Source organism: Lepisma saccharinum, chromosome 20 (assembly GCF_977018435.1).
Source record: "Lepisma saccharinum chromosome 20, izLepSacc3.1, whole genome shotgun sequence".
NCBI lineage: Eukaryota > Metazoa > Arthropoda > Insecta > Zygentoma > Lepismatidae > Lepisma > Lepisma saccharinum.
Window position 1 is genome coordinate 4568342 of NC_139248.1, and position 14161 is coordinate 4582502.

The following is a 14161-nucleotide window of genomic DNA, read 5'->3' on the forward strand; positions in this document are numbered from 1 at the left end:
TGTGCAGATTGGTTCAAAATGGTATCGGCACAGACATGGATGCCCGATTGTTTATGTCCGTGTGTTAGCGACTGTGCTTGTATATGGGTCTTTGACCCACCACCCCACCTTGGGAAAAAATCCTATGGGAACCAATGGGTACAGCCCCAAATATAACAGGGTGTCTGCCAAAATAACAAATCCAAAATTCTTGGCTTTTTCATGACTTTTTTTTCTTAACCTTTATTTATTCAATCCCTAATTAGGTACAGTTGGAAATTAGCAATTAAGAAAATAAATATTTGTTTTATGAAAAGAAAAAAAGCTACAAAAAAAAAAACAACAGTTAAGATGAAAACTGAAGCTGTATTTAACAAGATAATTAAACTTCGTTTATCTAATAATGCATCCTGGACTGGCTTTGGCAGACCAGCGAGGCTCTGACATCTGGACTCACAGCCAGTATAATCTTATGTAGGGTTCATGATTGTCCCTTCGTCCACCTTATCTAACCACCATTCATCATCATCTTAGCAATTAAGGCGAGGAGAAACAGTTTCACACCATGTGTGCATTTATTTGAATGTATCATCGGAATGGACAATGCTACTGAAGAACGTGGGAGTACAAGAGAGTATGAATTTCTCCACATGTGGCAGGTCGAAGCATTTTTCAAAGTTGATTATTAAGCTAGATATGACCTGTAAAAAATATGACGAATAGTGAATCATAGTAAGGCACGGTGGCAGACACCCTAGTTCACAGGCAAACAAGGGCACAAAAGAGCCAGATCTGGCTCCAAGAGAGCTAAGTTGGCAATACTGACTTGGATGGAAAAGCCGGGTGGAGACTGTCTCCCATGCCCTTAACCAAAAGGGACAGAAAAGTGACATAAAATAAACTAAATCAATCAATCAGACATTGTGATAGCTCAAATTCCTAACCAAAATGGACAGAAAAGTGACATAAAATAAACTAAATCAATCAATCAGACATTGTGATAGCTCAAATTCTTAACCAAAAGGGACAGAAAAGTGACATAAAATAAACTAAATCAATCAATCAGACATTGTGATAGCTAAAAAATCCTTAACCAAAAGGGACAGAAAAGTGACATAAAATAAACTAAATCAATCAATCAGACATTGTGATAGCTCAAATTCTTAACCAAAAGGGACAGAAAAGTGACATAAAATAAATTAAATCAATCAATTGGACATTGTGATAGCTCAAATTCTTGACCACCTATAATTTCTTGACTTTTTATTGACTTCCTAACCTACTTGTTAATTTCTCTACTTTTTCTTGACTTCCTTGACTGGTAGACATCCTGTATAATGAAATTTGACAGTGTGAGGTTGAACTGACATCAATCAATCGTCTATCTTACCGTAACAGAATGGCAGTTCAATGTGACGCGAAATAGAAGAGCCCATTCACTGGCAGGCATAACATTGTAGGCTCCTTTGAGCTCAAGCAGAGAGAAGCAATAGTTCAAGTCTCGCCCCAGCGGAAAATATTTGGTAATAGGAGGATTGCTGACAAACATTTTTCTGTAATGAATAAAAAAAAACATATTTTCTTTATCTTTGCATTCAAGGAACATAAAAAAGTAAGTGCCCACATTTATTACTTTCTTTACTTCAAATATTACTTAAAAGTTTCTTACAAGTCCACTTTATTCTCAGATGAGCTACCTGGGGTGGACCTACAGTTTAAATTGGGATCCAAACCAGTGTGCAATGTGCTTCCTCCGGGATAAAACTCTGAACCCGTTGATTACAAGGTAACACCATTACCCCTCCTCCATTGGAGAGGTCCTCAATTATTAGTTATAAATGGATAAAGCAAAGTATCACTGAAGTAGCACAAAGATATCATGTTTTCTAAAGTACAATGAAATGCCTACAACATACATATCAGAGGAGTTCGATTGCGAATTTGTTTTTTAAGTCCACTTTATGCACAGAAAGGCTAATTGAGCCTGGACCTACAGTTTAAAGGGGATCTGAACCACGACCCAGTACCTCTTAATTACAAGTTAATGATCTTATCACTGCACTATCAGGGAGACCCATGTTAGAGATGTAATTCATATCTATCATTATCTGCATTGGAGTATGGGAGCACTTTCACTCAGTCATACTTATTAGAGTAACCTCGAGGCTCGAGCATATACATTGGCATATCATTTTAATGTGACAATTATTGTAAACACTAGAGTACTGCATTGGACCACTTTCGCTTGCTCAAACTCGATCGAATCTCCCATGCTCGAACGTGATTCGCTCGAATATATAGAATGTCAAATATCATTTCAATGTGACAATTATCGTACAAATATATGTGTAAAATTCATCCTGGTAGTTTCAGCCCATAATCATCTCTTCATTTTCATATATTGCTATGTATTGGTAAGATAGACTAAATCACATTTTAACATGGAGATGATTACTATGTTCACTTTAGTTTTAATTTCACTGCATCTTTCACTTCACGAAGCATATTTGAACACCCACTACCACAGACAAATTACGGTTGTACGTGAACTATGAGGGGCAGTCAAATGAAAACCGAACACCCACTACAAAGTGACAATGGAGTTTGTTTTATTCAAAAGTAATTGCCACAAGTGTTAAGACATTTATCCCACTGGGACACGAGACGATCAATTCCAGTCTTGTAGAAAGAGGTAGGTCGCTGACGGATCCACAACACTGTTGCACTTCCTCGTCCGAATGAAACCGACATCCACAAATGTCTTTCTTCAGGTCACCAAAAATGTGGAAGTCACAAGGGGAAATATTGGGGCTGTACGGAGGATGTTCAAGCGTTTCCCAGCCAAATGTCTGAAGCTTATCCCTCACCAGATTGGCAGTATGGGGGCGGGCGTTATCATGCAAAAGGATGATTCCGTCCGACAGCATTCCAGGGTGTTTTGACTTTATGGCACGTCGCAGTTTCTGCAACGTGTCTGCATAGCGCTGCACATTGATTGTAGCTCCACGCTCTAGGAAGTCGACAAGCAGAGGGCACTTGCAGACGAAGAAGCAGCTCATCATGACCTTACCGGAACTCGTATGGACAGCTTTCGATTTCTTTGGCTGGGGAGAATTGACGTGTTTCCATTGTTGGCTTTGCCGTTTGCTCTCGGGCTCAAAATGGTGGCACCACGTTTCGTCCCCTGTGACGATACATGACAGAAACGCATACTCTTCCTCGTGGTACCGCTGCAAATGACTCAGACATGCAGTCATTCTGTCAATCTTTTGTCCCTCCGTCAGTTGATGCGGAACCCACTGCATGCAAATTTTTCGGAACTGCAGGTGATCTTTGATAATGGCATACACAGAGCCATGACTAATGCCAACCTGAACACGAATTTCTTCCTCTGTGATTCCTCGGTCTTCCCGGATCAGACCATCGATCCTTGCAATCACATCAGGTGTAATGGCTCGATGGGCCTGTCCCGGGTGCAGATCGTCTTGCAGTGATGTGCGTCCTTCGCAGAATCTCTTCTGCCACTTGTGCACACTTGTTAGGGAGATGCAGTGTTCGCCATACACTGCAGACATGCGAAGATGAATTTCGCATGTTCCAGCACCCTCAGCCACCAAGAAACGAACCACACCTCTCTGCTCTTCTTTGCTTGCCTCCATTTCCAATGCTGGACGAACACACTTTTCACTATGCTCACCTCCTGAGCAATGACGAAGCAACTGTGTGTGGACCTGTGCTTTTTCACTATGCATTTCTCCTACCCTATCGATACGTAACAACAGTGTTGCCAACTTTTGCAAGGAATGTGTTTTATGGTGGGTGTTCGGTTTTCATTTGACTGCCCCTCATACTTGGCTTCAAACGTTTGCCTGTTTGAGCGTTATTCACTCGAGCGAAGAAACTGTCGATTCCGTAAGCCATCTAGCGTCATCCGTGCGAACTATTAGACGATAGAGCAAAACAGCCTCGATGCAGCACTCTAGTAGAGTAGACACATAAATGTAAAATATCCATCGCGGTACAATCATCTATTTCATTTTCATGTATCACTGTATTGGTAAGATAGACTAAACTACATTTTAACATGGAAGTAATGACTAAGGTTACGTAAGTTTCAATATTACTGTGTCTTTCACTTCACGATCCATATTTGAGGGCAAATTACGGTTATACGTGTACTACTGGGCTTCAAGTGTGTACTGCTTGTTTTGCCTGTTCAAGTGTTATTTCGCTCGAATGAAGTAGCTCTCGATTCTGTACTCTATCTAGCGTCGTCCATGCAAACTATTTGGCACTCCAACGAAATCCTCTCCTTGCAACACTCTAATCTGCATATAATGGTGTGTTAGTAAATTGGTAGAATTTCTGATATTTTTACCAAACTAAAACATCTGTAAATAGTTTGTAATTGTGTGTAAGATCTGCTATTATTTTATTGTTCTCATGGATATGAAAAATGTACCTCATGTTCATTTTTGTGAAAAAATTCTAAACACACAGGTTTTGCCTTAGTAAAAAAGAAAGTATCAAAGTCATTGTTGCATACACTGATTAAGAAGGTTCTTCATGTAATATGTGTAACCAGTCAGTGCTAAATTTTATTATAGTACTGGTTAGAATCCTATTATTAACAACAGAATACAAATAATAAATATATTGTCTTGCTGTAACTAGACAACCAATAGGTTTCATTAACCATAACTAATTACCTCATGATATCAACTCCAACTCGCTCCTTCTTGCTTAATGTTGTAACAACCGCAGCCATCTTTTGCAAATTGTCATAAAGTTTAGTATATTCTGGTGACAAAGGACTGTGCTTCTTTCTCATTCTCATAACCTGGTATCTTCGTATGTGCGACTGAAGACAAACAACACACTCTTCTTTGTTTATACTAAAAAAAATAATATGAAACAGTTTTGACAACACAATAGTGTGTAGCTGATGCTACTTTGATACCAATGCTTGATAATTGCAAATTAAAAATTGTTCAAAATATTAATTTATATTAAAATGTGAGTATTCCACTGCAATTATAGTCATCAATTTACTTGAGTTTTGCTTTAAAATATTAAGGAATTGTATCGGAATATCACAATATTGGTTTGTGAATATTAAATCCATTTTCTCACACAACAGTGGTGCAAAATAAATATATAAACTTTGAATTTTGCAAAATTTTCAAGATTTTTAAGAATCCATCTCATCACATTTCTGTGGACTCTGTAAAAGCCAAATTCTGGAAAAGAATCTGCTGATATTGATACACTGGCATTGATACAATAGAATACTATAGCCCAGTGGTGTGGGGTGACTTTTTCAAAAGTGTTACCGGCCATCCGATGTTATCATCTCCACCCTACCCTTCCCCCCCCCCTTAAAAATATGCCTTTGATCTAGATTTTTGTTCATTTCGTTCTTTTTTTTTTCAATCCACTCAGTGATTTAGCCACAATCATCCTACAAAGAACTACCACTCATGAGAAAGTTACCATGAAAATCCAGTGAATAGCAAAGAGGTGGAAAGGGGAAGAAGAACCACACATTCGGGTCAGTTTGACGTTTGTGCGGTGAGCAGACGACAGAATTCCCCTCCTCCAGCGGTGGAAGAGAAGTCCAGATGTTTGTACTACTGTTGCCAACTTAATTTTTTGGAGCAAGGTTTGTCCAAATCACGAATTGCATCAAGTACTTATCTTTTTGTCTATTACCTCAACGGTCTCAGTTGTAGTTAAATCCAGTTTTGGCTTTGCAGTCTAGCTTTAGTTGTTTCAGAGAAATAGTATCCCCGTTTTAGGCGGGATTTACCACTTTTCTGGAAATCCAATGTGACAACACTTGCTGATCCAGTAGGCTGGACCGGCAACTGGGCCCCTAAACAGGCATATGAATAACCCCATAGCACACTTGCCTCTAAGTATTTCCCCACTCTTCCCTTGCATTGGCACCCTTTTCCTTTGTTATCTCTTGAGGGTAGCGGAACGACCTGCCTCTTCTCTTCTGTCTGCTGCAGAAAAAATGTCCTCTGCAATATACACTCGACTGCAACACTGTCGGTTAACGTATTTAACAATGTTGTTATTTTATTGAAATTTTTTTTTAAAATTTCTTTACATTTTGCTGTTACCTGCAGTAACACTGGTTACATGCACACCACACCTATCCTATAGCCCTACAATAAATAAAGGTAGAAATAAATTAGCACAGATAAGGGGACAGTTTTGGGGGACTCCATTTTCTATTAAAAATTATTTATTTATTTGTTGTGTCTTCTTTAATGTATACCAGAATAAAATTATTATGGGTATTAGAAACAAACTTCAACATGAGACTGGCCTATTGAGCACCCATATTTGATTAATAAATAATTTTTAATACATGAATGGACCAGATTCTAGTCTTTCAGACGTGCTCACAGTGGCTCGCTCATCAATTAGAAGATTTTTCCTGGGATTTTGCATCATTCATAGATTTCCAAACATGTTCTTAAATATGAATTATCTAATTCGTAAAATAGGTAGCTGGGGTGTGGTGCTGATTACATCACCTCTACATCTACCCCCGGTTATACATCATCCATGGCACTTTGCAGTGCCCAGAAGGTACTTTTTCCATTTGAAACACAAAAATTCGCTATAAAATTCAAAACAAGTGCCAGAAAAAAAAATGATTCAATTTGTAACTTTGGCCTACTAGTTCATACCCTATTTTGCACCTAAACCCTGTGTTGTGCACCTAAAATTCCTTCAGTGGGCAAAAACTGCTATTTCTGCCTATATAAGAACCTTAAAAGGTCTGAAATGTGCTGTCATTTTCACGTACTAAAAATTAATTTCACAAAAAAATATTTGTACATCATGTAAGTAAGAGAACCAAAGTATTTAATACATACGAGTGATCTTCTGGAATAGTTTTGACATTTTCTGTCCAACTATACTGATTAGCAAACTCCTTGCTATGCATATGAAGTGTCTCATCAAATTCTTCGATGATTTCTTTCTCTGTCCTCTCAGCAGCGTAACGTGAAAATACAGGATGCTTTTCCGTCATCCCAATCTAAATAAAGGAGCATGGGAATGTAGCACTTGTATTTAATCCTTGCTAGTTCAACACAAATGTTAAAATAAAAAAGATGATAAGTCACACCACTTGTCATCAATATCATAAAAACAGCCAAGACAAAATCATTAGATATTTTTGTAGAATTTTTCAGCGAAAAATGCAGGCTCGACCAGGACACGAACCTGGGTCTCTGGCATACTGTGCCATTTCTCTAACCACTGAGCTACCGAGCCAGACTGGCTTCACCTGATTTTTCGTTGCCGCTGCTTTACCTGTGTGGAATCGTCTCTGCTAGTGCTACCGCAACAGGTTCTGTTGCCTTTAAAACACTGTGGATGTCGACGTTGCCTGGTTCCTCCAAGCATAGAGATGTTAATTCTTTAAATTAGGCACACACAGGAGATACAGTGTTTCAAAGACAACACATCCCGTTGCGGTAGCACCAGCAGAGACAATTCCACACAAATAAAACAGTGGCAGCGAAAAATCAGGCGAAGCCAGGCTGGCTCGGTAACTCAGTGGTTACATCATTGGCATGGTATGCCAGAGACCTGGATTTGTGTACTGATCAAGCCTGCATTTTTCACTGAAAAATTCTACATAGTACATTTCCTGTGTGTGCCTATTAAATATAGTTTTTGGTTTTGTTGTTAGCAGTGGAAGGACAATTCCGCCTATGTGATCAAGTTTTTATATTTTTCAATTAGGACTGAGCCAATATCACTTTGGAACTATACCAATACTAATGGCGATACTCTTATTAACGGTGATGCTTGAAAATTGTAACAATCAAAAATTGTTTAAAAGTCAAGTTTAAACTGGCACCTACCCTTCGAAATGCAATTACCCCCCCCCCCCCCAGAGACATAGAAGTAAAAATAAACCACTTATTACAAGAAGAGTAAATGGTGTCCTCCCACTTTTCTTTTATATCTAAAATAAAGTTACCACCCCTAGACTACAGGTGATGGACAAAAATATGGAAACACCACATCGGAACGGGTGATATCGACACAACTGTTACCAAAGTAGCCATGTTATTTGACTTATCGAGAGGGACTTCATCCAAGATCATGATGACATAATAGTGTGTCCGGATAGAAATGTTCAGATAAACACCTGCGTGGACGAAAATGTACACTGGGTGACAAGAGACAGAAGGACACCGAGAAGGACTGTGGCCATGTTTTGCATACCATCCAGGACTTGTATTTGTCCATTTCTCAGAGACTGCAGGCCGTATTAAAGCTACATGTGGTCCTGCACCTTATTAGCTACAGCATTCCGGCTTTTCTTCGCAGCTGTTTCCATATTTTTGTCCATCCCCTGTACATCTCAAGGTAATATAGCTTTCAATTATGCTAGTACCCCTGCTGGAAATTTACACAGTTTACAGTAGACAAAATCTACTGTTATGATGTTTCAACGCTTATTAATCTACTGAAAACAGTACATAAAAATTTTCAGCAGGGACAGGACGATAGCTAAAACAAGTGTATTTAGAATTAAATATGGATCCTTTTGACAGCTGTAAAGAAAAATCGAGCAGAAATTCATGCACGATTCCCTGTGCCAAACATTCCTAGAATTCAAGGGATTCCCAATCAGTGGACACCCTGTATTATTAGGTATATCTACACAACACTTAAATGCCCTGGAAAGAATTCAAAACAGATCTAACTGTCAAGTTAGGCCCATGAAATACTTGTGAATTCCAAAACTTCCATCTACAGGTAAAACAATGAACTATACCTTTGGATTCATAAAGAGTGTCCGCAATAATCTTGGTAGGATTTTTAGTTGCTCTCCAGTAAGCTTGGCCTTAAGAAAATCATACAGGGCCTTTTGGAACCTCTGGAAAGGCAAAAAAATTAGTGTAAAATAGAAAATGGCAATGAATAAAAACCCAAATACCAGAAAACTATACTTTATTAAAAATTTACACTATGTCTAACAATTTCCTAAAATTTTTGGTTTACAAGGGAGCACTAAATAGGTAGTTATTGTTGAAATATTGAGCTACTTTGCAAGTATTATTAATTCACTGTGCATTCTAATTCTTACATCTGTCCAGGGGTGCCCATAGGGGAGATACATAACGTGCATATGCCATGGGAATTTCTTGGGGGGGGGGGTCAGTTCGTTTGATTGACTTGTTATTGATTTTTAGTTATGGTTATTATGTACAGTTGGGGTTCAAATGAAACACCATCTCTTATGCCTTTAGAATCAGTTTGGAAGAGCAAGGTTAGTCAAGCAGACAAACTGTTAAGAATTAGGTTCAGTACACTAACAGTGGCAGTGAGCCTAAGCAGTTTTGTACGTTTTATGTTAGCAAACACGAAAGTGAGCCATGCTTTTTCTTTCTTTAGTCTTCTAATTTCTACTGCAATGAAAGGTTACAAATGTCATGCGCCTTTCGATTGTTGCCATCTCGGCCATGGTAAAGTTCTGAGTCAGCTAGTAACTTCTGACGTGGGAACTTCAGTTTTAGTGTTGGATGATTTCGACACGGATTTGTTTCACTTGTGTGTGTGTTCCTGTAATTCGACTGACTGGATACTAGTAAAATACTGTCAATTTTCACTGTAAATTTATTTTAGAGAATGAAATCAAATTATCAACATTCAAACAAAAATCAATTACTGCAAATCAATTACTGTTTGTCCAAACTATATTTGTGTGTGCGTATGCGTGAGGGGGTTATGATGAACAATTCTTTTGGGGGAATGGGGGGGGGGCGATGTGTCCATGGCTTGGGGGAAGGAGATGGGCACCCCTGCATCTGTCCAAGAGAGTAAAGGCCATAAACCAAAACAAATATCTGTTACAGCAAGGAGAAATGAAAATAATAATTTGTATAAATATTATTCACCTCATGATTTCCCTTTTGAATAAGTTTCTGTTCTGCGGTTTGCACTGGTATCTTATACGTCAGGCAGAACTGTTGAAGTGCAGATGCAAAAGTTAACTTCCCAAATGCTTCCGTGAGGATTGGTAAATTCACAACTATAGCATCTTCAAAGACAAACATATTTATGGCAATATAAATATAAAGAAATCATATTTTCCATCATATTGTAAATACAATTTGATTACACTACATTGTTTGTTCTAATTATGGTGAGGGATGTAAAATGTAGTATTTTTTGCACTTTACTTCCCTTATTCTACCTCACTTTTGGATAGTTGTGACCAAATGATGAGGATGAAAGATGATGGGATGTAATTGATGAAGAGACACTCATTTGGCTGCTAGGAGGCAGGTTTTACAAGATGGCAGGTCATGGCTGTGAGAAGTCATTTTTTGCACTCAAATTCCAGTAAAGTCAGTCAGTTACGATTGAGCCACACACTTCTCCGAAAGTCTTGTTTCGATTATTATGTATTAAAGCTCGAAGAAGCAGAAGCAATATGGCTTCATTCTTAGTCAGTTTTGGTTTGCAGAGTTCCCTTCGATTTTGAAGGGCTCCATTGGAAAGCCTCTCCTCTAATGTGGTCCACTTCTGCTTCCGATTTATCCATTATGCTGGCACCCTGTTTCCTGAAACTGTGTGTATCACCGGCGACAGTGACGTGGGACCGGGTTTGATTTCTAGGGTGTGTGATCTAAGGTTGGAATTTTTCCAGCCTTGTCCCCGCATAAAGCGGCTCTGGGGCTCACCCAACTTCAAATAAATGGGTACCTAGGGGCAACCCTGGTGGGGGTTAAGGTGGCCGGATAGTGGTGCTGATCAGAACACACCACATCTGAAATGGCCCAAAATCGAGAATGTGTGGGGCCCTACCCCACATCCCCTAAATATGCCTTCACAGCATGGTGCTATATGCAACGCCCCTCTAGTGCACTTCTTAAAATAAACTTATACCACGGCTACAGATATCTTAATCTCAGGGGATAGGTTCTTTATTCGAGAATTCCAAATAAGAAAGCGTTTTATAGCCAAGAGGATATAGTTAAATGCGGATCTATATTCTGAAAACTATACACAATACAGAGAAAATATATAGCGAAGCTTGTATATACATTGAAATATATATATATGTATAATTGAAAGGAAATCTTCTTCTTTTCTTCCTTCTATTTTGGTAAAAGGCTTCTTCTTCCTTGGGAAAGGCTTTTTCTTCTTTTCTATCGTTTATTAGTGAAAAGGCTTCTTCTTTTTCTTCCTTCTATTTTGGTAAAATGCTTCTTCTTCTTTTCTTCTTTCTATTTTTGGAAAAGGTTTCTTTTTCTTTTCTTCTTTCTATTTTTGGAAAAGGCTTCTTCTTCTTTCTATTTTTGGAAAAGGCTTCTTCTTCTTTCTATTTTTGGAAAAGGCTTCTTCTTCTTTTCTTTCTTTCTTCTAATTTATTGTCTTTCCTTTTAAAGCGTAATCTTATTTATTACATATATGCGCTCGCTTTCCCCGCTTCTTTGGCAAACAATACAAGCTATACTTATAGAAAGAGTAGGGTCGACTAAACTGACAATAGCGCCACCTCCTATGTAACGACCAAAAGGGGAATAGCCCAGGATCGCCAACCGCAAGCACTGCCTATGGCCCAGTGCGTCTAATAAGAAGCGCAACCGTAACTGCTTCGGGGCATCTAATTTGACCACAGCGCCACCGAGGGACAGACAAATACAAAAGCTGACGATATTCTCCTCGTCAGAGGTATTAAATCAAATTCTGATCACTAAGATCTGAATGGAGAGAGAGATATATTTCTGAATTCATTTGCTCGCTTATTAACTTTCCTAGAGTCGCAGAGCTATATGAAAGCGGCTGACCTTGAACAAGCCTCGATGCGCAGTAGCAAAAGGAGGAGGTACAGACTGCCGTGGAAAACGAGGGATGTCGTTCTTTTGTTTTTCGAGCGGCAAGAATCGGTTTGGTTTTCGTTGTGACTGTTCGTGTTTCTTCAGTGTGATCACAAAATTTTGTCAATATACGTGTGCAAGATGGCTACAGAAACACATAAGCGTCGTGTTCTACACAAACAAGCACGAGATATGGTGTACAAAGTATCAGTTCTTCCAAAGTGAATCTCGCAGTGCAGACAGTGCCTCGTGTTCGTCAGGAAGCAGTGTTGCCAAATGTCAGGGGCGTACAGCGGCTGCATGTGGGATAGGTCTGCGTACAGTTCAGACGATTGCGAAGGAACCCAGGTCGTCGATCGGTGATACAGGGTCGGTTTCTTTTCGCTCGCCTGGCAAACGTCGTAATCGGCGAAAGAATGTTACGCACTTGGACGATTTTGATAAGGGGGTATTGCGTAATATTATATTTGATATGTACGCAAATGGCGAATTTCCTACTGCAGTGAAACTTAGGGCTAAATTGAAGGAAGCTATCGGGTTTGCAGGCAGTACGTGGTCAGTGTTAAAAATTTTGAAAAACATGGGGTTCAGATATAGGAAAGGCAACGACGGGAGGAAATTTTTAATGGAGAGGGGTGATGTTGTAGCTGCGAGAGTGATCTTCCTCAGAACCATGCACGAAATCAGGAAAGCTGGTACTGCAAATATATACTATTTAGATGAAACCTGGGTCAACCAGAATCACACGAAGACGAGCTGCTGGAGAATGAGTGATGGTTCTGGTGGGTTAAAGGTACCATTAGGAAAAGGTGCTCGTCTTATAGTGTGTCATGCGGGTTCAGCTGCTACAGGCTTTGTGCCCCAAAGTAAATTGGTTTTCCGCTCCAAAACAAACAGTACTGACTATCATTCAGAAATGACGTCTGCCGTGTTTCGAAAATGGTTTTGCTAGCAGTTCTTGCAGTTTCTCGCCCCCGAATCCGTGATTGTAATGGACAACGCGAGCATACATTCCTTGCAAGTGCATAAAACGTCTTGTTGGATCACAAGGAAGGCGGATATTATGGCATGGCTCTGTAACAAGAACATTCCCCACACAAGCACGCAAACCCGAGCAGAATTGTTGCAGTTGGTGAAACATCATACACCAATTCACAAAAGTTACGAAATCGATATAATAGCAAGAGAATATGGTCACAGAGTTGTTCGTCTCCCACCTTATCATTGTCAGTACAACCCGATTGAAATGATTTGGGCCCAGGTGAAGGGGTACGTAGCTGACAAGAACAAGACTTTCAAAATTGCCGACGTACAGAAACTGACTCACGAAGCAATAGACAGAATAGGTGTTTCCGAGTGGGCAGATTGTGTGGCTCACGCAGAGAAAATACAAGAAGATGACTTCCAGCGTGAAATAGTCAGAGACGATGTCATCGAGAAGGTCATTATAAATTTGCAAGACACGGATTCCGAAGAACTTGAATCAAGTGACGAGGTTGACAGCAGTACGGAATGAGCGTTATGTAAGTAAATGGCATTTTAATTTTTCTTTTCAGTTCATGTTATGCATGCCAGACAGTTGTTTTGTTATTGCGAGTGCCACAAGACCGGCGCATGATATCTGCGGCAAACGAAGTTGCCTTTGCCGCGCCGCGAAAGAATGAATCAAGTTCTTCTCTCGTTTTCTCAGTAACCAAATAACATATCGCTGTAAATATTATACGAACTTAAAATTTGGAGTTTTCTTTGTAACTTTCTCACTGGAAGTTATTTCAAATCTAATTTAATAAAAATCGGCTCGCAAGAGAACTTTTTCTCTATATAATAATGGTCAATAAAATATTTAATTTCTTTCACTTACTTTCAAGATTCTACACGTTTAATTTACAGCATAATACGATTGTCTAAAGCTTTCTGGTAATACTCGTGCAGGATTGGTATCGATTGTTGCAATAATAGCCGTGCAGCTGCAATTTACAATTGTTCGAATGTAAGCCATTGTTTTTTATTTTGAAAGAGCTGGCGAGAACCCCGAACAGTGAGTAGGTGGCAACAGCGGAAATGTATCTCCCTCTCTCTCTGCGCGGACTTGTCAAGGTCAGCCGCTGTCATATCGCTCGTTGACTCTAATTGTTTCACATACGAGCATATTCTTAATTATCTTAATTTGCTATATACAACATTTTATTTACTCCTTCTATAATTTTTATATTCATCCTTTATGTATTTTGCATTTACTATAATATATACAGGGTGTGATTTTAATGGCGCCCACGGACCACAGATTCGTATAGAGGACATCAAAACAAACAACT

At 39.2% G+C, this 14161-nt stretch overlaps 1 protein-coding gene across 1 annotated transcript in view; it reads right to left on the minus strand.

Moving 5' to 3' along the window:
* The window catches only part of LOC146003785 (androglobin-like), a 90205-nt gene that overhangs the window by 30081 nt on the left and 45963 nt on the right, over positions 1-14161 (minus strand). Inside the window, exons 13-17 of the mRNA XM_083142200.1 lie at positions 9918-10060; positions 8795-8896; positions 6873-7036; positions 4689-4874; positions 1370-1532 (exon numbers count right to left, since the gene is read on the minus strand). Of these exons, the coding sequence (XP_082998326.1) occupies positions 1370-1532; positions 4689-4874; positions 6873-7036; positions 8795-8896; positions 9918-10060 (758 nt within the window). The remainder of the gene's footprint in view (positions 1-1369; positions 1533-4688; positions 4875-6872; positions 7037-8794; positions 8897-9917; positions 10061-14161) is intronic.